The sequence below is a fragment of the Eptesicus fuscus genome, chromosome 16 (genome assembly GCF_027574615.1).
Source record: "Eptesicus fuscus isolate TK198812 chromosome 16, DD_ASM_mEF_20220401, whole genome shotgun sequence".
In the NCBI taxonomy this organism is placed as follows: Eukaryota; Metazoa; Chordata; class Mammalia; order Chiroptera; family Vespertilionidae; genus Eptesicus; species Eptesicus fuscus.
In genome coordinates this window covers 59,520,754-59,542,934 of record NC_072488.1, presented here as the reverse complement: position 1 = coordinate 59,542,934, position 22,181 = coordinate 59,520,754, and the positions used below count along the sequence as shown (strand labels likewise).

General features: G+C 60.0%; 1 protein-coding gene across 3 annotated transcripts in view; it reads left to right on the top strand.

Annotated features, from left to right (window-relative positions):
- Positions 1 to 22,181, top strand: part of FAM178B (family with sequence similarity 178 member B) — a 109,019-nt gene that overhangs the window by 53,960 nt on the left and 32,878 nt on the right. For all 3 annotated transcript variants that reach the window (XM_054727998.1, XM_054727997.1, XM_028132719.2), the window contains 4 exons: positions 9,104 to 9,218; positions 16,478 to 16,571; positions 16,860 to 17,036; positions 17,270 to 17,367. In XM_054727998.1, coding sequence (XP_054583973.1) covers positions 9,104 to 9,218; positions 16,478 to 16,571; positions 16,860 to 17,036; positions 17,270 to 17,367 — 484 coding nt within the window. The remainder of the gene's footprint in view (positions 1 to 9,103; positions 9,219 to 16,477; positions 16,572 to 16,859; positions 17,037 to 17,269; positions 17,368 to 22,181) is intronic.

The window sequence follows — 22,181 nt, the reverse complement described above, 5'->3', positions numbered from 1 at the left end:
AGACAGCAGTCACCCCCTTGGATGATTTCTGTATATTGACCTTCTGAACTACAATCTTAATAAAATCCTACTTTGCTGAGAATTTTTGCCAGGAATTAGCTTGCAAATTCCTGGCAAAAATTTGCAAGCTAATTTTTGCAAATTTATTTATTTTTTGGCATCTTGTTAAAAATCAATTGACCAGTGGCGCACAGGGCAGCGTCGGACAAGGTGGCGCTCAGCAGTCAGACTCGGTGTAGTCACCGGGCGGCCGCTCCGAGCCCTCGGGACTGTCCCGGTGTCGGCAGCAGGGACAGATGGGAAGCACCTGGTGCACAGGGGGCACTCAAACATGATAGCCGTTTCCAGAACAAATGTGTGTTTTTATGAATGAGAGGCCACTAATAAACCGAAGGAGCTCTGAGTAGTGTCTGTCCCTTTTCTTAATTTCTATAGGTCTGCTTTTGCCATTTCTGCCCCAGATGGTTGGGTTGGGTTTTTCTCTTTGTTTTCTCAGAGGGCTTTTAAGCATTCAGAAATCCTTTTGGCTGCACATCTGGTGGACACTTTCTGCCCTTCAGCTGCTGCACCTCGCCTGGCCCGCCTCTCACGGGCAGGACGGCCTCCGCGGGCGCAGTCCATCCAGAGCCTCCTGGAGCTCCCGGCGGGCACAGCTCCCCTGCCCCACCGCCTCGTTAGTGGGCCACATCTCCCGTGGCAGTGGCAGTGGCAGTGGCAGTGGCAGCGGACACGTGCGGGCCCCCTTCGCTCACTAACTTCCCTGGGCGGGTGCTGCTCTCCCCAGGCCCAGAGAGGCGGCTGGGACCCAGGTCTGCCAGAGGCACTGTTAGCCCCGCGCTGGTACTGCGAGCAGGTTGTGCAGACCCAGGCGGGCAGGAAAGCAATGGGGACCACCAGGAGAGCCATCCTCTGCTTGGCTCCACCCTGTAAAGTCTCCGGCTGGAAAGCAAGGATAACAGTGATATGACTTCACTTTTTAAATGTCACATTGTCGTTGTGATAATGAAGGTCGTTTCATTGAAAATAATGGCTAACGTTTCTAGAGAGCTGTGCCAGGCACTGAGCCCAGGGCTTTGCCTATCGCGTTTACTAGTAGTCGCCAGGACAGCCCAGCAGTAGATAGGACTGTTTTCCCATCTTGCAGATAATCAGGGCTGGGAAGCCCGAGCTGCACACTCTTTGGGTGACGCTTTTTTCAGAAAAATGAATAGGAAAGTACATAGTCTCCGGCGTGCCTGACCCAACCCTGGCCCGGCTCACTTTGTCATGTCCTCTCTTGGTCTCGGTGCTCCAGCCTTGAGGGCCTTCTTTTTCTCCCTTCTTCCTTCCTTCTTGCCACAGGGCCTCTGCATGTGCCAGTCCCCTGCCTGGCTGCACACCTCTCCTCCCTACAGCTGCCTGCATTGGCCTGCTCAACGTCATCTCCTCTGGCTCACCTCTGTGGCACTCTGCCCTGTACCCCGTGTCTTGTCCCCTTCTCTCTACTCTCACACTCCTTGTCCACTCTTCGTGGCTCTGGTCATAGTTCGTGGTGAATTCCTTGATTCATGTTCTCTCCCAGGCTGTGAGCTCCTGAGCACAGGAGCCACTCGTTGCTTGTTTTTGTTTAGCCTTCTTCGGAGTTCCTGCAGCTGCGTGAGCCGGGTACATGGAGGATCAGGTTGTGCCCGTGGAGGAGAGGATGAGTCTCAGGCAGCGGGTGCATTGCCCACGGTGGACGTCAGCATCCTTTCCCACCAGCTCCTCTGGGCCCCATCGGTCAGTGGGCTGTGGAGCCGTCTGTGCAGCCAAGCCCTGGCCATGCTGTCTGGCCCTCAGCCCTGCAGCGTCGAGCTGCTGCTGCGTCTCACAAAGCAGGAGGCCCGAGCCCTGCCCGTGAGGTGGCTCTGGAGTGCAGCCTGGCCTGGGCATCCTGAAACCTCCTGGGCGGTTCCAGAAAACAGCCGGGGCTGAGAACTCGGGTCACTGCCGGCCGAGGGCTGTGTGGGGGAGCTGGGCTGCCTTCCCTTCATCCCCCCTCCTCACCCCACCTCCCCGTTTGCACCGCAGGAGCAGGACAGGAGGGCAGGAGGGAGCCTGGGAGGGCCGCGCTTTCCTGAGCTCAGCATTCCCAGCTTGGCTGTGCATCAGAACCACTTGGGAATTTTCAAAAATTCCAAAGCCCCAGCCACACCCCAGACTACTTAACGGCCGTCACTGGTGGGACACAGATGGCAGCCGTTTCTGAAGCTGCACCCGAAGTGACTCCAAATGTGCAGACAAGTCCGAGACCCCCCCGCGTGCTCTCGCTGTGTCCTTGTCCCGAGCAGAGCACACGCAGTCCCCACACGTGCCCGCCTGAGAGGCCGGGCCGCTGCCCGGTGCTGGGTGTTTCTTCTCTTTTTTAAAGAATTCTTTGTTGTTGTTATTGTTAAATTTTAGAGCAGTTTTAGTGTTTCATAAAAATGAATGGGAAAGTACAGAGAGTTCCCCATTTTCTCTCCCCCTCTCCCTCTTCCTCCCCCCCCCCTCTCTCTCTCTCTCACACACACACACACACACACACACACACACACACACACACACACACACTCTTTCTCCTGTTAGTCACATCTCGCATTAGTGTGGTATCTCCGTTAGGACTGATGAGCCATTCATAAAAGGTTATTAACTGAAGCTCGTTGTTTAGATTAGGGTTCACTCTTTGTGCTGTATGTTCTGTGGGTTTTACTAATGTGATGACATCTCTCACCATTGGTGTCTCACACAGAAGAGTTGCGCTGCCCTAAGAGCCCCGTGCCCCACCTGCCCCGCCTCCTCCCCCGCCGGCCCCTGCAGCCACCGCTCTGTCCCTGTGTCTGTGGTTGCCTTTTCCAGATGTCATGCACTTGGACTCATCCGTCTTAGCCTGCAGAGGCTTCCTTCACTAATCATACGTGTCGGAGGCTTCCCGTGTCTGTTAATGGCCTGATAGCTTGTTTCTTTGTATCATCAGCCACGAACGCTCCACTGTCTGTGTGAACCAGTGTTCATCCATCACCTCCTGGGGGACATCTTGGTTGCTCCCAAGTTTTGACAGTTATGAATAAAGTTGTTATAAACATTCATGTGCAGCTTTTTGAGTGGGCAGGCGTTTTCAACTCATTTGGGGAAAATACCAAGGAGCACAATTGTTGGATCATATGGTTAGTTTTGTAAGACACTGCCAGACTGTGTTCGAAAGTGGCTGTACCGTTTGGCATTCCCCCCAGCAATGAGTGAAATTCCTGTTGCACCAAGTCCTTGCCAGAGATCTGGAATATTCCAATGTCTCAGGTTCAGAAATCAAAGTGAGAGAGAACGTGGCGGCCCATGCATTCGGGGACTCACTGGGAAGCCCTTTGCTTGTGTCTAAATTCCTCTCAAACTCTTGCTTTCCAAACTTGGGATGGTGATCTGCCACTGCCTTCCCAGGTCACCCTGAGGGGCCCTGCATCCTTAGCAACAACCCAAGCATGCGCACTGAGGTGGCAACGTGAGGAAGTGGTTGTCTGGGGCTGAGACGTGATGGCCGGGCCTCTCGCAGCCATCTTGGGCCACGAGGCGGCCCTGAGAAGGAGAGGCACGTGCTGAGAATGGCACAGCAGAAGGTGGGCCTCGCACCCCCAACCCAGAGCCCCACAGGTCAGTCAGGTCCCTGCAGCCCACTCGCCTCCAGGCTTCCTTTTAATCAAAGAGAATTAAAATCTAGCTTATTTAAAACCCGGCGGGTTTTTTGTTTGGTCTGTGGTCTCTGTTATTTGCACCTGAACCTAATTCCAGCTGATACGAGTGGTTCAGTGGTTTGGCACAATGCAGGTCTGTCCCCCGCACAGCAGGGCCTGGAGTGCTCCACTGTGTCAGTGACACCAGGTGGTAGTGTGAGTTACAGAGCAGAGGAGAGGTGGAGTGAGGACGGCATCACCTACCCTGTGCACACCCGCGGCCCCACAGATAAACAGGCCAGGCTGACAGAGGCTGTGTGGTGGGTGGTGGGTGGAGGGGTACCGATGGGGCTGTGTGCAGGCTGGCTACACAAGGCAGGCAGAGAGGCTATGGCAGCACCAAAGGGGGGCCTGGTCTCAGGGAGGGGGGCCTGGTCTCAGGGAGGGGGGGCCTGGTCTCAGGGAGGGGGGCCTGGTCTCAGGGAGGGGGGCCTGGTCTCAGGGAGGGGGGTCCTGGTCTCAGGGAGGGGGGTCCTGGTCTCAGGGAGTGGGGGCTGGTCTCAGGGAGGGGGGGCCTGGTCTCAGGGAGTGGGGGCTGGTCTCAGGGAGGGGGGCCTGGTCTCAGGGAGGGGGGGCTGGTCTCAGGGAGTGGGGGAAAAGGAGAGTGAAGAGGCCCATGGGCAGTTGCACAGTGTCAAGCAGAAAGAAGGTTCTGGAAGAATGTGGGAAGAGCAGGTCTGGAGAAGGAGCCAGTGGGGGTGAGAGCCGAGAACAGAGTGGGTAGGAGCTTGTCAAGGTCCTGCTAGGCGCCAGCTCTCTGCTGTGAGAGGCACCGTGAGTGTTGGGAAAACACAGCTCTCTCCAACGATGGGTGGGCAGCGTGCTTCCTTTAGGAACCAGCACCCCATTAAGGCTGATGGGAGACCCCCCGGCCCCCCGTGCTTGGGGCCTCACCCTGTAGTTGTGCCAGTGAAACGAGTGCATTTTAAAATATGGACTTGATAGGATTTTGTATTTCAGCACATAATGGATCCCTTTGGTAACATCACTCCCTCCCCACATGACCAGCCTGCTCCTGTGCCCTGCGTCCTTGCCACAGTCTGCAGGGCAGCAGCCTCCACCCTGGGCCTCGCACCCCCAACGTCTGCAGGGCAGCAGCCTCCACCCTCAGTCTCGCACCCCCCAGCATCTGGAGGGCAGCAGCCTCCACCCTCAGTCTCGCACCCCCCAGCATCTGGAGGGCAGCAGGCCCCACCCCGGACCTCGGCCCCCCCAGCACCGGGCTCTGCTGGGAGGAGGTCCAGTCTGGCTCAGGTCCCTGTGGCTCTTCCTTCTGTCTGTGACATCGCCGGCACCCTGGCCACCTTTCTCCCAGGCCAGCCGCCCACCTGCCATCCTTTATATGTTTATTTGTCAGTTTGTCACATGCACTATTTCCCTACCCACTCATCAGCTCCAAGAGACCAGGACACACACACGCACACACGCACACGTGTGTCTGTCTCTCTCCTACATCCTGGACCCCAGCATTCAGTGTTCACTTACTGTTTGTTGAGTGACTAAGACTTCAAATGACTCGGGCTGAATCAGTGAAATTGAAATGAGTTTAAATGTAACTAGGAAAGTGCTGAGGGAGCTAAGGGATTAGAGTTGGGAGGGCAGGCGGATGGGTTTAAACCTCCCCTCAGTGTGGAGGGCCCCGCACTCTGGATTGGGGCGCGGTCTGATGATTGGCAGCGATGGCGTTGGGGAGCAGCCCCCATGGAGGCTGAGGCGGTGGAGCCCTCCCCTGGTCCCGGGATGTGTGGTTCCCGTCCCACGCACACAGGCCTGGAGAAAGGGGGGTGATGTGAAGCAACTGCCGTGAGGTGCAGATGGGAAAGGCACTGGCTTAGGCCTGATGCTTTCCTGCCCTGCCTGCCTTCGACGCATCCGTTCCATCCTCCGTTCCTTCCCAGGAGAGCCACCAACAGGGACGCCTCCACACCCTCAACCTCTAAACAGAGGCAGCTGTGCGGGCTGTTGGCGCTGGAGGAAGGCACAGCCGGCCCGGGGGTCGCCTCGGATGGCTGCCTTGGGCGTGGAGACTGAGGGAGACGGAGCTGGCAGCTCCATGCCCGGGTTTTCTTCTGAGCCAGCTCTCCAGACACCCTCGCCCGCCCGCCCGCCCGCCCGGGACAGGCTGCTCAGGAAACGCTGAGCCTGGCCTACTTACAGGCCCGTTAATTACGGGCTCTCTGGTGCCTGTCCCTTAGCCAGCTTCCGGGCTGGGATGACATTTACCCCCAGGCAGCCCAGGACCCGTTCTCTGAAACGGCTTCTGACACCTGCGCCTGGGTCACGCTGCATGTGGAATAACCGCTGGGCAGTGCCAGGCTCCAGGCTTGAAGCTGGTGTCCCGCCCCTCCCCACCCCCCCCCCCCCCCCCCCCCCGCTGCTATGCGGAGGAGAGGGGGGTAAAGTGCCCCAGCACCTGTGTGGGCCTCAGTGGGCAGGGTGTCAGGATGTTCTGGCCCAGCTGGGCCTCGCCCTAGCCTGATTCTCTTTCCATACGCGCCTTCCCCTCCCTGGAAAGTTCATCGCCGCCCACACATGCGTGCACGTAGGAGCACGTCCCCAGGGGCCCGGTACACAGCTCTCTCTCCAGCGGAGTCGCATTGTGTTTTGCAGACTTCATTCTTCCCAGCTGGTTTGTGAAGCGGACAGGGGTATCATTACGCTCTCTTACTTGTTAAGCCGCCCGAGAGGGAAAAACACAAACAAGGAAAGTTTTTCCTCCTCCGGGAGTCTAATTACTCGTTGGGTGAGCCTGGACCCATATACATTTCCGAAGAGAGAGACACCCGATGCGGCCGAAGCCACGTCCTTGGATGGGACTCAGACCCCTGCCTGCCACTCCGCTGGCTGCTGGCTCTGTCGCCGGGCTGGGCTGCGGCCGAGACTTCGCCATGAGTTTAGGCCGCTTGGTGCCTGCCTTGGCCTCCGGACATGCTTCTCTGTCTTGTTGTTCCTGTGGCTCTGCCAGGGGCGCGCTTCCTTTCCCCTGGCCTGTGCATGCTCCTTGCCTTCCTCTCTGCACAGCTGATTCCCCTCCTCTGAGCAGGCGCCGTGCTTCCCACCTGCTCTGTTTTTTGCGTGAACATGCTCCTGTATTCATATGTCCGCCTGGCCCCTCTCCCTCCTAGACTGCGGGCTCCCTGAGGTCAAGTTCTCACAGGGTCACCTTTATAGCCTTAGCACCGGGCTCAGTTCCCGCACACGCGGGGCGCAGGGAGGTGGCCCTCAGGAGGGCACATCCACCCTCTGATGGCAAGGTTGGCGCACACCTGCTAGCGCCCCAGCCCCGGCTCCAGGTTCTTTCTTTCTTTCTTTCTTTTTTTTTTTTTTGTTAATCCTCACCTGAGGATATTTTTCCATTGATTTCAGGGAGAGTGAGAGAGGGAAAGACAGAAATATTGATTGAAAGAAACACATCGATTGGTTGCCTCCTGCACGAGCCCCGGCTGAGGAGCTTGCAACCGAGGTACATGCCCTTGACTGGAATCGAACCCAGGACCCTTTGGTCTGCAGGACCATGCTCTACCCACTGAGCCAAACCGGCTAGGGCCCTCTTCCAGGTTCTTGATCCAACACCTCACTCATTGCCAAATTCTGCATTTGTGTTCTGACACGGCCGGTTTATTTTGTGACTTGTTGTCAGTTGCCCTCTTAGCTGTGCACTACTTCGTCAGATTGGTTTAGGATGTCCTCCCTCCCTTCCTTCCTCCCTTCCTTCCTCTTCCTCCACTGTGTCTCGATGGGCATGGGGGCGGGGGCAGTCATGTGCAGAGAGGACGTTGTAGTATTTCATCATTAGGAAACATTCCCAGGCACACGGTTTTTATTTTTCTGTTCTCCTGTTTCTGAAAATGTCCTTAAATAGTCTGACAAAAGCAAAAGCCCTGAGTGAAAAGTTAGAGTCAGGAAAAATAGCCATCTCAGACGGTGATGAAAGAAAATTGAATTTATTTAAGGGAAGGGGATGGGGGGTGCACTATCCAAAGGGAAGGGCTGCACAGAGAAAAGGGGCCCTTGGAGACAGGTTAGGGGGTAAGCCCGGGACGAGCTGCCACTGCCCATTGCTCCCCTGGTTGAGAGTCTCGTGGGGTCCCTTACGGGGTGGGGGACTCGTGCCTGTGGGGAAAGGGCACGAGCGTGCTCCTTGGAGGGAGCGCGCACGCTGGGTCCTTTGTCCTGAGTGTATTTGTCTCAGGGAGGGTCTCATAGCATATCCATCAGCTTTCCGCTGTGCTTTCCCAGGTCGTGGTCTCCACTGGTGGGTCAGCGCCAGGGCCGGGGTCACTAGTCACTGCAGCTGGTCCTGAGGCAGCCACAGCGCTGAGACGGGCGTTTTCCGGGGCAGGGCTCGCATCCGGCTCAGCTCTGAGGGGCTCAGTGTCCTGAGTGCCTTGCTGCTTTTCTAGGCCTGGAGCGAAAATACAACTGAGCTCTGGCCGGTTTGGCTCACTGGATAGAGCATCGGCCTGTGGACTGAAGGTCCCGGGTTCCGGTCAAGGGCACAAGCCCGGGTTGCAGGCTCTGTCCCCAGTAGAGGGCGTGCAGGAGGCAGCCGATCAATGATTCTCTCATTGATATTTCTATCTTTCCCTCTCCCTTCCTCTGAAATCAATAAAAAAATATTTTTAAAAAATAAAATAAAATACAACTGAGGCCTAGATGTTATCTTTAGGGCAGAAAAGGCCAGGGGTCCAAACCCCTGACCAGCGACATGAAAGATCCGGGTCCCGATGCTGGCCAGTGCAGTGCTAGGGGCGGACAGGCCCCCCTGGGGCAGGGCTCTTGTTTCCCAGTTTTGCCCCTTGCTTCGCATCCGGGGCTTTCTGCCAGGGGACCGTCTGTATCTGGCCCATCGTCCTTGCCCTGGGAGTCTAACATTGAGTATGTAAGGTTTTCCCCTTTGTGGATGGGGCCAGATTATCACTCATGTTTTGTAAACTGGTCAAGAGAAGATGGTGCCCACAGCCCACGCTTGCTGAGAAGACACAGGCAGGGACGGGGGCCTGGGAAACCCGGCGGCCAGGGCCAGGGCCCTGTGTGGCAGAGCCGGGGCGCTGAGACGGGCGTGTTCTGCCGTTTTGAGGCCTCTGGGTCAGGGCTCGCCGTCTGGCTCAGCTCTGAGCGGCTCAGTGCCCTGCGGGCTGCCTGCCAGAGATGGTCAGGCGGCCATGGCTTGAAGGTCAGAGAATGAAGGTCCAGGTTCCCAGAGCTCCAACGAGCGTCTGAGAACCAAGGGGGATTTATTTCATCAGCGGGTGCCTGTGCCGCAGGATGCAGAAGCTGGTCCCCTCCGGCCAGGCTGGCCTCCCCAGCCCCTCCCGCAGGAGGTGCGTGTCCTGCCTTCCTCCGCCTGCTCTAACCCTTGCCTCCCTCTGGCCCCACAGATGAGGACGTGCGCATGTGGTGCCCCTCAACACAAGAGGTCATGGAGGTGGTCTGCAGCCTGGGCACCCACAGCCCTGCTCTGTGCCCGCAGGGGCCCTCCCCGCACGGCAGGAGGTGAGTGCAGCCCCTTCGCCACGTCCTCCCTCACCAGGTACGGGACTCAGTTCAGACCCATCGAAATGTATACGTTGAGAAGGACCAGGTTTTTCCATGCCAATTACACCTCAGTACAAATGTTAAGAAACAAAACAAAGTAGTACCCCCACCAAGAAGGATTCTTCTAAAAATATATTCATGCTGGGAAATATTAATTTAAAGTATATCCTATTCTATAAATGTAACACAACCATTCATTGCACAAAGATATCGATTTCATTATTTGTGGAATGATCCTCAGCTCAGTGAGCATTTATAAGCTAGAAAAAGAAAGATTTCTTCTGACTTTTTATATAAAATTATGTGCATTTTTTGAAGTAAAAAGCCACTAGCCTGGACAGCATGGCTCAGTGGTTGAGCATCAACCTATGAACCAAGAGGTCACAGTTTGATTCCCGGTCAGGACACATGCCCGGGTTGCGGGCTTGATCCCCAGTGTAGGGTGTGCAGGAGGCAGCCAATCGATGATTCTCCTCATCATTGATGTTTCTCTCTCCTTCTCCCTTCCTGTCTGAAATCAGTAAAAATATATGTTTTAAAAAGTTACTAAACTTGGGGAAGCTGAGTCTGAGGGATACAACCCCACACGAGTACCCGAGAACCTCATGCATGAACGACCAGGCTCCCAGACCTGGCGGTACAGAAAGAACCAGGCCCATGCGTCTTGCTGCTTTGGTCGGCCTCTCTTCTGCCCCTTCCTGATCAGAGCCCTCGCTGCCCGCCTCTCCCAAGACACGCTCCAGCCTCTCCAGTCCATGTCCAGCCTCCGTGGGGCTCACCCTCGTGGTCTGCAGGGCACAGTAGCTCGGGACTCCACGATGCTCCCTGTGTGTGCGGTGCCCTTAGTGCACTGGGCTGGGGGATGCTAATTTGCATAAGCGTGGTCCCTGGCCTCTAGGAACAAAGCCATACAACACCCGTCAGTTGGACGGACAGTGACGAGACCTGAGCTGTGAAAGCCGTACACACTAGGAGCTTGCTCCCATCTAACCTCTTTCTGGAAAATTCGTTCAGAAGTTGGTTTGAGATCCAACAGAGTGTTCAGAACCCTGAGCGGGTTGTTACATGGGAGCCCCCTCCTGCGGACAGTCCCTCATCCCAGAAGGTGCTGGGACCGATGTCCATCCGCGGAGAAGGCCCACGCTTTCTGAAGAATTTCTTCCACGACCGTGATTAGTAATCATCTGCCAACCAAACCACACTGGCTCTGCCGTGACTGCCCTGCGCGTGCCCGCCTGCAGCTCCAGCCCCCACTCGCCTGAGCTCGAGCCGGAGTGATCAGCCTCTTCCCAGCCCAGAGCTGCCATGACACCACCCCCTAGGATGAGTCAGGAGGGAACGGCACTCAGAAAACAAGTGCGCATCAGAAGTGGGGGTGCTGTGGGGCTCAGAGAGCCTGGCTGGAGACATAAGCACTCAGTCACTCTGCGCTCGCAGAGCCACTGCCCTCCCCGTCCCTTCCATAGCTTCCTGCCACGGATGCTTCAGGACAAACCACTGTGCTTGGAGGCCGCGGGAGGCAGGTGGGTGGGCCTGGAACTGTGGCCCTTTAAACGTGTCCCCAGATACCCGGGAACAGACCCGGCACGCAGACTTTGCTTTACCAGGTGCAGTCAGCCTGTGCAGGGAACAGGCAGAGCCGAGTGGTCCTCAGACCAGGCCCAGGCGCCACCAGAGCCGCGGTGACAGCCCGGCCTCCTTCCCTGGGCCCACACCTTGGGCTTGCGGTTGGCGCCGTTTCCCTAGAGCATTTAGAGCTGGCCCCAAGGAGCAGGCAGTGGCCACGGGGGCTCCCTGTCACCGCGCCGTAAGAGCCGGTAGAACCACCTGCCAGACACGAGAGCTGGGGAGGTGTATCTGCCCGGACACAGCCTCCTGCAGAGGAGCAGACAGGTCCTGGACGCCCTCCTGTGACCGCGTGGGGGCGGTGGCGAAGATGCTCAGGTGTTTCGTGGGGGCTGGCTGGCTGCTGTGCTTGGGGAAGCGCTGGGGGTCATGGAGGGGGGGAGATGACATGTCGCCGGTGGCGGGTTCAGGAAGCAGGTTCCAGCATCTCCTCCAGGAAGGGTGTGGCATCCTTCGTGGATACCCGGGTCACAAGAGCACCGGAGGGCCGGCTGCCTTCTCCCACCACCCTCCTCATCTTTTCCTGACCAGCTCAGAGCAGGCCCGCCCTGCGCCAGCTGGGTCCACACCAGGGACAGCTCTTCTCTGTCGGCTTCAGGGATGCCCCATCTCGGGCAGAGCAGATGCTGGGTCTCCTGCGGGGCACCACAGGGCCTCGTGATGGCCAAGGCAGGAAACAGGGCCGAGCGTCTGTGCGGCCACGGCTTGGCTGCCTTTCCCGCTGCTGTGAGAAATCCAGGCCTCCCACCATCTGTCCTTACTCCCAGATTTCCTCACACCGTCAGCATCTCCCGGGGAGCCTCGAGATGTCCTTTCAGAAAGACACGGCCCTTCCGCAGTGCACACGTGCGAAGGTCTGCTGTCCCCCTGTTGCAAAGAGTCGCCCTCTGCCCGGGCCGCGGAGAGGCGTCAGGAGGGTGTTGGGGTGTGGAGCGGGGGAGGAGGGACCGGTGTGGGCGCTGAAGGAGAGCTCCGGCCTCCTCAGAGGGGCCATGCCACGTGCTCCTGAGTCTCACCTGGGAAGAGAGGGAAGGGCCGCAGGGACCACGGCTGGTCCTCCAGGGCCGCTTCCGATGACAAAGCCGAGAGCCCTGTTCGGACACAGGCCTGCCTCTCGGCCAGCAGGCCTGCTGCCGCGCCCGGCGCTGGCAGCCCCCCACGTGGCCCTCGGGAAGGAACAGTGAGCAGACGACAGTCCACTGAAAGGGCCCCCGCAGGTCAGGGGCCCTCTTCGCCCTCACAGCAGCTCTGGGTTGTGGGGGGGCAGTACCCACACTTACCCTCCTCCTGCTGAGAAGGTCGCAGCCCTACAGATAGTAACTATTGTTTTTCAACTCTTGGGAAAAACAAAATGGGCCTGGTTTCCCAGATGACCTAATACATTTATAATTCCTCCCCCAAAAAGAAAGCTACTCAGTGGGTCATTGTGACCCAGACTCCAGCTCCTGGTGCTGCTCGCGGGGCTGTGAGCCCCAACCTCGCCGTGCGTGACAGGCGGCCCAGATGAGGCTGCTTCGCTCATGGACTCACGTGGCTCCTCTTAACCTGCTGCGGGGAGGGGGCTAGGCCATCAGTCCCTGTGCTCCGTGGCTGCCTTCGGGAGCCGCGTGGAGGCCTGGGACCAGCTGATGCTGCCTCCCAGCAGAGCAATCAGACGCCACGTTTCAGTCAAGTGGCTCCTCAGAAGGGAGGAAAGGACCCCGTTCTACAGCCTGTTGCTCCCCAGGAGAGGTGCACAGGGAGGCGGAGTGCGGAGCGCTTTCCAGAAGACCGTCCCTCTCACTGGGGGAGGCTGTCCCTCTCACTGGGGGAGGCTGGCCCTCTCACTGGGGGAGGGTGTCCCTCTCACTGGGAGGCTGGCCCTCTCACTGGGGGAGGCTGTCCCTCTCACTGGGGGAGTCTGTCCCTCTCACTGGGGGAGGCTGTCCCTCTCACTGGGGGAGGCTGGCCCTCTCACTGGGAGGCTGTCCCTCTCACTGGGAGGCTGTCCCTCTCACTGGGGGAGGCTGGCCCTCTCACTGGGAGGCTGGCCCTCTCACTGGGGGAGGGTGTCCCTCTCACTGGGAGGCTGTCCCTCTCACTGGGGGAGTCTGTCCCTCTCACTGGGAGGGTGTCCCTCTCACTGGGGGAGGCTGGCCCTCTTACTGGGAGGCTGGCCCTCTCACTGGGAGGCTGTCCCTCTCACTGGGGGAGGCTGTCCCTCTCACTGGGGGAGGCTGTCCCTCTCACTGGGGGAGGCTGTCCCTCTCACTGGGGGAGGCTGGCCCTCTCACTGGGAGGCTGGCCCTCTCACTGGGAGGCTGTCCCTCTCACTGGGGGAGGCTGGCCCTCTCACTGGGAGGCTGGCCCTCTCACTGGGGGAGGGTGGCCCTCTCACTGGGGGAGGGTGTCCCTCTCACTGGGGGAGGCTGGCCCTCTCACTGGGAGGCTGGCCCTCTCACTGGGGGAGGGTGGCCCTCTCACTGGGGGAGGCTGTCCCTCTCACTGGGGGAGGGTGGCCCTCTCACTGGGGGAGGCTGGCCCTCTCACTGGGGGAGGCTGTCCCTCTCACTGGGAGGGTGGCCCTCTCACTGGGGGAGGCTGGCCCTCTCACTGGGGGAGGCTGGCCCTCTCATTGGGAGGGTGGCCCTCTCACTGGGGGAGGCTGGCCCTCTCACTGGGGGAGGCTGTCCCTCTCACTGGGGGAGGCTGTCCCTCTCACTGGGAGGCTGTCCCTCTCACTGGGAGGCTGGCCCTCTCACTGGGGGAGGGTGGCCCTCTCACTGGGGGAGGCTGGCCCTCTCACTGGGGGAGGCTGGCCCTCTCACTGGGGGAGGCTGGCCCTCTCACTGGGAAGGTGGCCCTCTCACTGGGGGAGGCTGTCCCTCTCACTGGGAGGCTGGCCCTCTCACTGGGAGGCTGGCCCTCTCACTGGGGGAGGGTGTCCCTCTCACTGGGGGAGGCTGTCCCTCTCACTGGGAGGCTGTCCCTCTCACTGGGAGGCTGTCCCTCTCACTGGGAGGCTGTCCCTCTCACTGGGGGAGGCTGTCCCTCTCACTGGGGGAGGCTGTCCCTCTCACTGGGGGAGGCTGTCCCTCTCACTGGGAGGCTGGCCCTCTCACTGGGGGGGGTGGCCCTCTCACTGGGAGGGTGGCCCTCTCACTGGAAGCTGTGGCCCTCTCACTGGGGGAGGGTGGCCCTCTCACTGGGGGAGGCTGGCCCTCTCACTGGGGGAGGCTGGCCCTCTCACTGGGGGAGGGTGGCCCTCTCACTGGGGGAGGCTGTCCCTCTCACTGGGGGAAGCTGTCCCTCTCACTGGGGGAGGCTGTCCCTCTCACTGGGGGAGGCTGTCCCTCTCACTGGGGGAGGCTGTCCCTCTCACTGGGGGAGGCTGTCCCTCTCACTGGGGGAGGCTGTCCCTCTCACTGGGGGAGGCTGTCACTCTCACTGGGGGAGGCTGTCACTCTCACTGGGGGAGGCTGTCACTCTCACTGGGGGAGGGTGGCCCTCTCACTGGGAGGGTGGCCCTCTCACTGGGAGGCTGGCCCTCTCACTGGGAGGCTGGCCCTCTCACTGGGAGGCTGGCCCTCTCACTGGGGGAGGCTGGCCCTCTCACTGGGGGAGGCTGGCCCTCTCACTGGGGGAGGGTGGCCCTCTCACTGGGGGAGGCTGGCCCTCTCACTGGGGGAGGCTGGCCCTCTCACTGGGGGAGGCTGTCCCTCTCACTGGGGGAGGCTGTCACTCTCACTGGGGGAGGCTGTCCCTCTCACTGGGGGAGGCTGTCCCTCTCACTGGGGGAGGGTGGCCCTCTCACTGGGGGAGGCTGTCCCTCTCACTGGGGGAGGCTGGCCCTCTCACTGGGAAGGTGGCCCTCTCACTGGGAAGGTGGCCCTCTCACTGGGGGAGGCTGTCCCTCTCACTGGGGGAGGCTGTCCCTCTCACTGGGGGAGGCTGTCCCTCTCACTGGGGGAGGCTGTCCCTCTCACTGGGGGAGGGTGTCCCTCTCACTGGGAGGCTGGCCCTCTCACTGGGAGGCTGTCCCTCTCACTGGGGGAGGCTGTCCCTCTCACTGGGAGGCTGGCCCTCTCACTGGGAGGCTGGCCCTCTCACTGGGGGAGGCTGGCCCTCTCACTGGGGGAGGCTGGCCCTCTCACTGGGGGAGGCCGGCCCTCTCACTGGGAGGCTGGCTTTCCCTCCGAGGAGGAGTGGCTCTGTCACAGCCACGCCCCCCCTCGGTGTCACCAGCTCCCAGGTGCTGCACTCCACCTCCCTGGCTCCACGCTGTCTGAAAGCCCACTGCTCTCCACAGAGGCATCATGCGCACTCTGGTGCCCCCTTTGGGGAACCTGGAAGCCCCGTGCTTGCCCACCTGTGAGCTCAGGCTGCTCCAGCTGCATCCCCTGGGACTGACAGCCCAGCCGCGTTTCCCAGGTGTAAATGCCGCCCCCCTCCCTGGCCCTGATCCACGGGGACCCAGCCCTCGCCTGCGCCCCAGCGCAGTTGTTGGCACCGACGTCCCTAGTGCCTAGACCGGGTCTCCTTCTTGCCCGAGAAGCAGTGCCAGTGCCACGTAGGGAAGAGCAGAGGCCTCCCGGAGCGTGCGGGGGGCAGAGCCTGGGGTCGGCAGCGCTGTCATCAGCGTCTTCATTCAGCGAGGGCTCCGCTAGCCGGCCTCCAGGCTGGTCCGCACGAGTGGGAACGTGGAGGAGACAGTGTCATAAACTCGCCTCGCTTACCTGAGCTCAACAGTACACACTGGGCCCCAGAGAGAATGCTGAGCGGGGCGTCCTGCCTCCTGGGGGCACCCTGCCGCCCTGAGTGTGACTCTAGTCCTGGACGGGTTTTGCTGACCCTGGCCTCTGACTGCACCTGGGCTCCCCCAGGCCTGCTCCCGCCCTCGGGGGAGGGTCCGTGCTGGGCTCCTCAGCGCACGCCTGACAGTGTGCCGCCTGGGAGGGTTTTCGAGCGTCGCTCTTGCTCTGATTGTCACCTGCCTTACTGACTTGGGAGGCTGCAGCTCCCTGCGTTCAGAGCACGCGTCTCCACGCCTGGATGGACAGAGAAAACGCCTCTGAGGACGGCTGTGGGGGCAGTGGGGCACGGCTTTCTGCTGCCCAAGTCCCAGGAACCTGCAGCTGGAGGCCTGGCCAGAGTGGAGCCGTCAGGCTGCCCGGTGTCCGCAGGCTGGCCGTCACTTCCGAGCCAAGGTGCGAAAGGCTGCAGCCTCGTCCCAGGCTTCTCCTCTCGCGTCACTCGCCTGCCGACCGTGGGAGTGAGCTCGGGAGCTCCGCCTGCCCAGCCAGGCCTGAGACCACAGCAGCCATCCCCCAGCGTCTTGGGGACACCCTCCTGAGAGACCCTGAGCCCCAACCACCGAGCTGAGTTGCTTCTGCATCCCCGGCCCCCCAGGACCTGTGTGACATAATAAACGTTGTCCTAAGCCTTCGCATCGGGGTAATTTGTTCACAGCAGTAGCGACCGGCACACGCGGGGTCCAGGCTGAGTGGATGGGCCCTGGGTTTTGTGTTCTTGAGCGAGTGCGGGCCCCCTCCACCTCAGTTCTCCCTGGTGCCCATTCCCATTTCCTTCCCTTTGTCTCTGTCTTGCCTTAGAGTGCTTGCCAGTGAGGCCAGCCCGAGCTGGCGTGAGCAGCAGGACACCCGCCAGGAGACCGCCTTGGACATCAGCCTGAGCTACATCTATAAGGTGAGTCAAATGGCTGCCTCTCTGCCCCATCCAGGCCCGTTCCACAGGCCAGCTCCGGGAGTGCCACCCGGCACCACGGCAGGCACCGCACGGGCTGCCAGCCCCGACGCCGGAACGCTCACGCCCTCCGCGCCACCACCTGCCACCTGAGGCCCGCGGGGTCTGCACCCGCCTCCCTGCTTATCTCGGCTCCTCCCCAACACGGCGAGGGGCTCACCGTGCGACCCCTCCTGCTGCCCTGTCTCCCAGGAAGGCCCCCACTGCCCTCGTGTTCTCTCTGCTCTCCAGTTCCTGACACTGTGTGCCCAGGCGCGGCCCAGGGCCAGCCCTGATGGAGACCTCCTGGACCTGATGGAGCTGCTGTGCAGAGCCGGCCTGGACGTGCGGCTGCGCCTGCTGCCCAACACCGACCTGCAGCAGCTGCTGCTCCTGCTCCTCCAGAACATCCAGGAGTGGCCGGGGAAGGTACGGAGCCCTGGCCAGCCCCAGCCCCAGCCCCTCCTCTAGAGGGCCCCCAGGTGCCCTTCACACGCCCCAGAGGGGGGTGGCATGCTCAGAGGTCATGAGGTCATGGAGATGCCAGGGATCCCTCCTGTCCCTGCCTCCATGGCTGGTCCTCTGACCCTCCGAGGGGGCTGGGGAGAGTCAGGTGGAAGTGGCCCCTCCCTCGCCCACCACGGTGCTGGCTGTCCCCACAGCTCCAGCCGCTGTGCCGCGCCCTGAGCTCGGTGTCGGATCACCACCACAATCTGCTGGCCGTCGTGCAGTTCTTCCCGGATGTGACCTCCCGCAGCAGGTGGGTGCCGCAGCAGGGGGTGCGCCCCCTGGCCTCCTCCCCCTGACACTCAGCCCACCCCTGCCGCCCCTGCCGGTGGGGTGTGGGGATCCAGAGCCATCCCCACCAGTCTCAGCAAACCTCCCACCCGCAACGGTCTCTAAAACCCCGGGGAAAGGACTAAAAACAGCACTCACTAATGAGTTCATTACAGACGGGGAAAAGCGAATTTCCTTACCGTGGTTTTATTAGCAAAGCAGTTGTCCCGCACAGTTAGCGGGTGACTGGTGGCCCCGCCCTCCTTTCTCTGCGCTCCCTCCCCTGTTGAAGGGTTCCTTCTTGTCATTAGACCTCCCTGCGCGAGGTCCCCTGGTCTCTGCCCCTCCCACCCGCCTCTCACACTCTCGGTTTATCATTGGCTATGCCTGCATTGCAGTGGTCTCTGCCCCAAGTGATCTTCTGTGTTTCCTTGTGTGGGGCTGGGCCCTCCAGGAGCAGGTCCCTTCCCCAGCCATGCCGCATCCCGCCCTAGAACAGCGCCTCACACTGTTGAGCGAGGAGCAAGCTCAGCCCACAGGGAGATACACCCATCCGCTAGGCCTGGCCCCGCCTTGCCTCGCTCCTTCCTTCTCCCACGATAGCCACGTCTCAGGGGTGCAGTGCCCTTCCCTCAGCAGGCCCTCCCCAGCCCCTCTGCTCTCCTGGCTGGTCCACTTGCAGCTCCTCCCGCCTAGAATGACACCCCTGCCCACCCTTATAACCTGGCCTGGCCTGGGGTCCCCCTCGGGAGGGCCTCAGCCTTCAAGCCACCCCCACTGGGCCGGCCCCTGCAGTTCCTTCCCCGGGGGCTTCTGGGGGAGCTTGGAGCTTTAATTCAGCCTCATGCCCCTTGGGCCTAGCAGGGTTTGACCAATCTGAGCCCAACTCCAGTCCTGAGATGGGGGCTCAGTCTCCTTCCTCTGACTCTGGTTGAAGGAGAGGAGGCCTCCCTACAGTCCTGAAAGGGAAGTTTTTGCTCGATATTTGAAAGAACTGGGCTATACACACACACTGTACATATACATATACATATACATATACATATACATATACATGTTCACGTGCACACTCAGGAGGAACGCCTTCTCTTCCACAGCTGCAGTGTTCCCTAGTGGATGCATGCATGATCAGGCCCCTAACTCTGGATACCCATCCAGTGACTTTCCATATATACGAACTTTGCACACTTATTCAGATAGTTCTTTTTTAATGTATTTATATTGGTTTCAGAGAGGAAGAGAGAAATAGAAACATCCATGACGAGAGACTCATTGATTTGCTGCCTCCTGCAGGCCCCCTACCAGGGATGGAGTCCACAACTGGGCATGTACCCTGACCGGGAATTGAGCCGTGACCTCCTGGTTCATAGGTCGACACTCAACCACTGAGTGTCACACCGGCCGAGCTATTTAATGATTTTTTAACATTTTGCTCCGGAACATTTTGAACATATACAGAAGTAGAGAGACTGGTGTAACAGGCTCCACACATCCATGTTCCATCTCAGTAGACATTCCTATGGCCTTGGTGATTCCTTCCACCCTTACCTGCTCTCCCCTCCTTTCCTGCTCCGGATCCTGGGGAAACAGATCCCAGACGTCAGATCGTTCTAGTTCTGACGGTATCTCAGAAAGTTACGGCCCTGCTTCCTGTGCGTGCGTGTTTTTTAACGTAATAGTTATCACACACAGGACATTTGGCAGTGAAAGAACCACCACAAAAAAGTGAGTCACTTCCCTGTCTAAGAATCCCCCAAGGCTTCGCGTCATGCTGGGGGGAGGTTCATTCCAAGATGGCCTGTAAGGCACCTGGGGATGTGGCCCCTGCCGCTGCTCTGCCCCTCGCTGTCCCTGGGGCACATGGGGACTTTCCTCTTGATGTCCCCTCTTTCCAGCACACTCCCTCCCCCACATTGGCAGGAGACTCACACTTTCGCATCACTGTGGTCTCAGCCAAAACGTCGCCTCCTCACAGAGACCTCAGCTGACCATCCTCTCCAAGTCAGCTCCCTCCTCGGGGCCTCCAGACCTGAATGTCTTCGTTTCCCTTCCTGACTTACCAAATACCAGACGCTCCTGGCATTTGTTCCTGTGTTCTCTCCCCCGCCCCAGAGCACCGCTCCCTGCAGGGGCCCTCCCGCCAGGGCCAGTGATGGGATAACCTGGTGCTCCTGAAGATCTGATGAACACGTGCGGGCCAGAACGTGCCTCCCTTCTTCTCTCTGCCTCTGTGACGGGACACAGTCCGGTTTGGGCTCTCTTTATTTTTAGGGGAAGGGCCAGTTGTTCCTAGACGCTGGGCATCCTTCCTGTGTTGCGGGAAATCCCTTTGTGCTCCCTCTACACAGAGCTTTGTCACCTCCTGGGAGCCAGCGGGCACCCCAGGCCGACGCTCCTGTGGCACGGAGCCCGCCACTCCTCCCCTGCAGGACCTTGCCTGCTCGCTGCTGCCCGTGGCCCTTGGCTCCTGACTGGTTTTCAAGCCCAGTTGTTCACCTTCCCTTGAATTCCAGAGCCCCCAGTGTCCTCTCAGCCCCTTTCTGCCTGAAGCAGCCGATTCTGAGCCCCGAGGGGAGCTGGCTGATGAAGCGGACTTACTCCTCTACCTTTAGCGTTTTATTCTCTACTAGTTTTTTCCCTCCTCAGCAAATCATTGCCCTCGTGAGTCTCCTACCTTAGAACAGTTCTGTCTCCACCCCCGCTCCTCCCCCTCCTGCTGCATCTTTCCTTCCCGGCTTCCTCTTGCTTCTTGTCTGAACCTAGACACATGCTGGATTCTTTAGGGCTCAGAGTGTTGTAGGGGGTTCTCACCTGGGAAGACATTCAGAACATTCTAGAAGGAGGCAACGTGTAAAAATGCCCTCAGTATTTCAGAAGCGTTCAACATTTGGAGGAACAAGAAACAAAGATGAAGGTCATGTTGGAGGTCAAGGGGCCATGGCTGGAGCTGGGAGGTAGACAGCAAAGGAAACGCAGCCAGGAAGCGGGAGCGTGAGGGGCGTGGCTGCAGAGGGCCCGGCTCCCGTCCAGGAGTGAGTGTGTAGGGAGGTGGTCGGAGTGACTTACGAGCCAGAAATGGGCAAGACGTACCTCGTCGGCACCAGCCTCTCCTCGGCGGCTGTCACCAGTGACTGATGGCTCTTTCTCCTGAACAGTGTCGCGTCCGGCCTCTTCCCCGGTTCCACAGACCCCTCCTGACCCCTCCCTGTCCGCGCCCCCCTTCCGTGGCGGCACTGATTGCCCTCCAGCCTGCTGTGCGGCAGGATTCTGCCCCAGGCCTCTTCCTGCAGCGGCGTCTCAGGGCTTCTGGGCCGGGCACTGTGGTTTCTGTCCCTTGGGGAACTCGGGCCCCCTACCCGGCTGCCGGAGTCTTGTTGCCTCCCCAGCCCACCCCAGGGGTTGTCTCCTCGGAAGCCGGTCACCTTCCCCGAGGTTGGCCCAGTGATGGGGTACAAAGGCCCCACTCTGGGTGTCTCTGAGGACCTCGCCAGCCCCACGGCTCCTTGTGGGGCCAGCTTTGCCATGAGTGCATCGCAGCCTGGCTCCCCCTTGGCCCAAGCCTGCTTCCTTCACTCCCCTCCAGGGGTGGTCCTGACCTGAGACCCACCCCCCGCCTCTCGGCTTCCGCTCCAACCACATGCCGGCTGCCAAGGCGACACCTGCGGCCAGACTTCCCCGTGCGGGTGGGCGTTCCCAGGTGCGCGTGCGTGAAGCAGAAGTCTCCACCTGCCAAGGAGGGCCCCCCCCGCCCCCCCCCGTCGCCCACGGCCCCCTGGTGGCATTAGCACCTGCCCACCACCTGAAGCCTGGCAGTGCGGGGCACCTTCTGTCCCGCCAGGCCTCCCCATTCCCACGCTGGGGAATACGCATCCTCGGTGTCATCCTACCGTGGCTGCCACCGTTCCAGCTCGGCTACCAGCCGGGACTTCTGCCAGGGACTCGGAGCTGTCTCCTGCCAGGCGCTGTCCCGCCGACCAACTCCCCCGCTGTCCAGCAGTGTGACCTTCACACACAGCGGGCCGTGTCACTCCTGTGCTTACCACCCTCGAGGCTTCGGTCCTTTTCAGATGAAGTTAAACAGCCCCGCCTCACATATGAGGGCCTCTGGGCCGCTTTCCCAATTCTCCCTTCTCCCCTCCTCCCGCTCCCACCCCCTCAGGCTGCCACGCTCCAGCCACGTCCTAAATCTTTGCGACCACCAAAACCACAAGCATCGTCTCTAAGCTTTTTGACATCTGTTCCCTCTTCTTTTTAAAAAAAAATTTTTAATTGATTTGAGAGAGGAAGTGGGGGGAGAGAGAGAGAGGAACATCGATTTGCTGCTCCACCTACCTATACATTCATTGGTTGATTCTTGTATGTGCCTGACCGGGATCAAACCCGCATCCCCAAGACATCAGGACATGGCTCCAACCAACTGAGCCCCCCAGCCAGGCACCCCCTCTTCTGAGAGAAGCCTGTTCCCCTCTCCTTCCGGTTGTCTGGTAAACATTTCCTCACCCTCCAGACGAGGCTCCGAGCAAGGCGTCTCCTCCTCCCGAAACCTCCTGCCACAGCCTCTGGTGGCTGGCGCCTGCCGAGGGAGGAGCGTGGCGAGGGGGTTGGGTGAGCATGCTGGGGGAGCGGCGCTTCTGGAGGGCAGAACTCACAAAGCGCGGAGAGAGGTGATCTTTTAGCAGCGGACTCCAAAAACAAAGATGGCACGTGGGCTAGGAGATCCTGCGATACAACTGACTATGGCCCAGCCGGTGTGGCTCAGTGGTCGAGCGTCGCCATGCGCCAAGAGGCTGCCAGTTC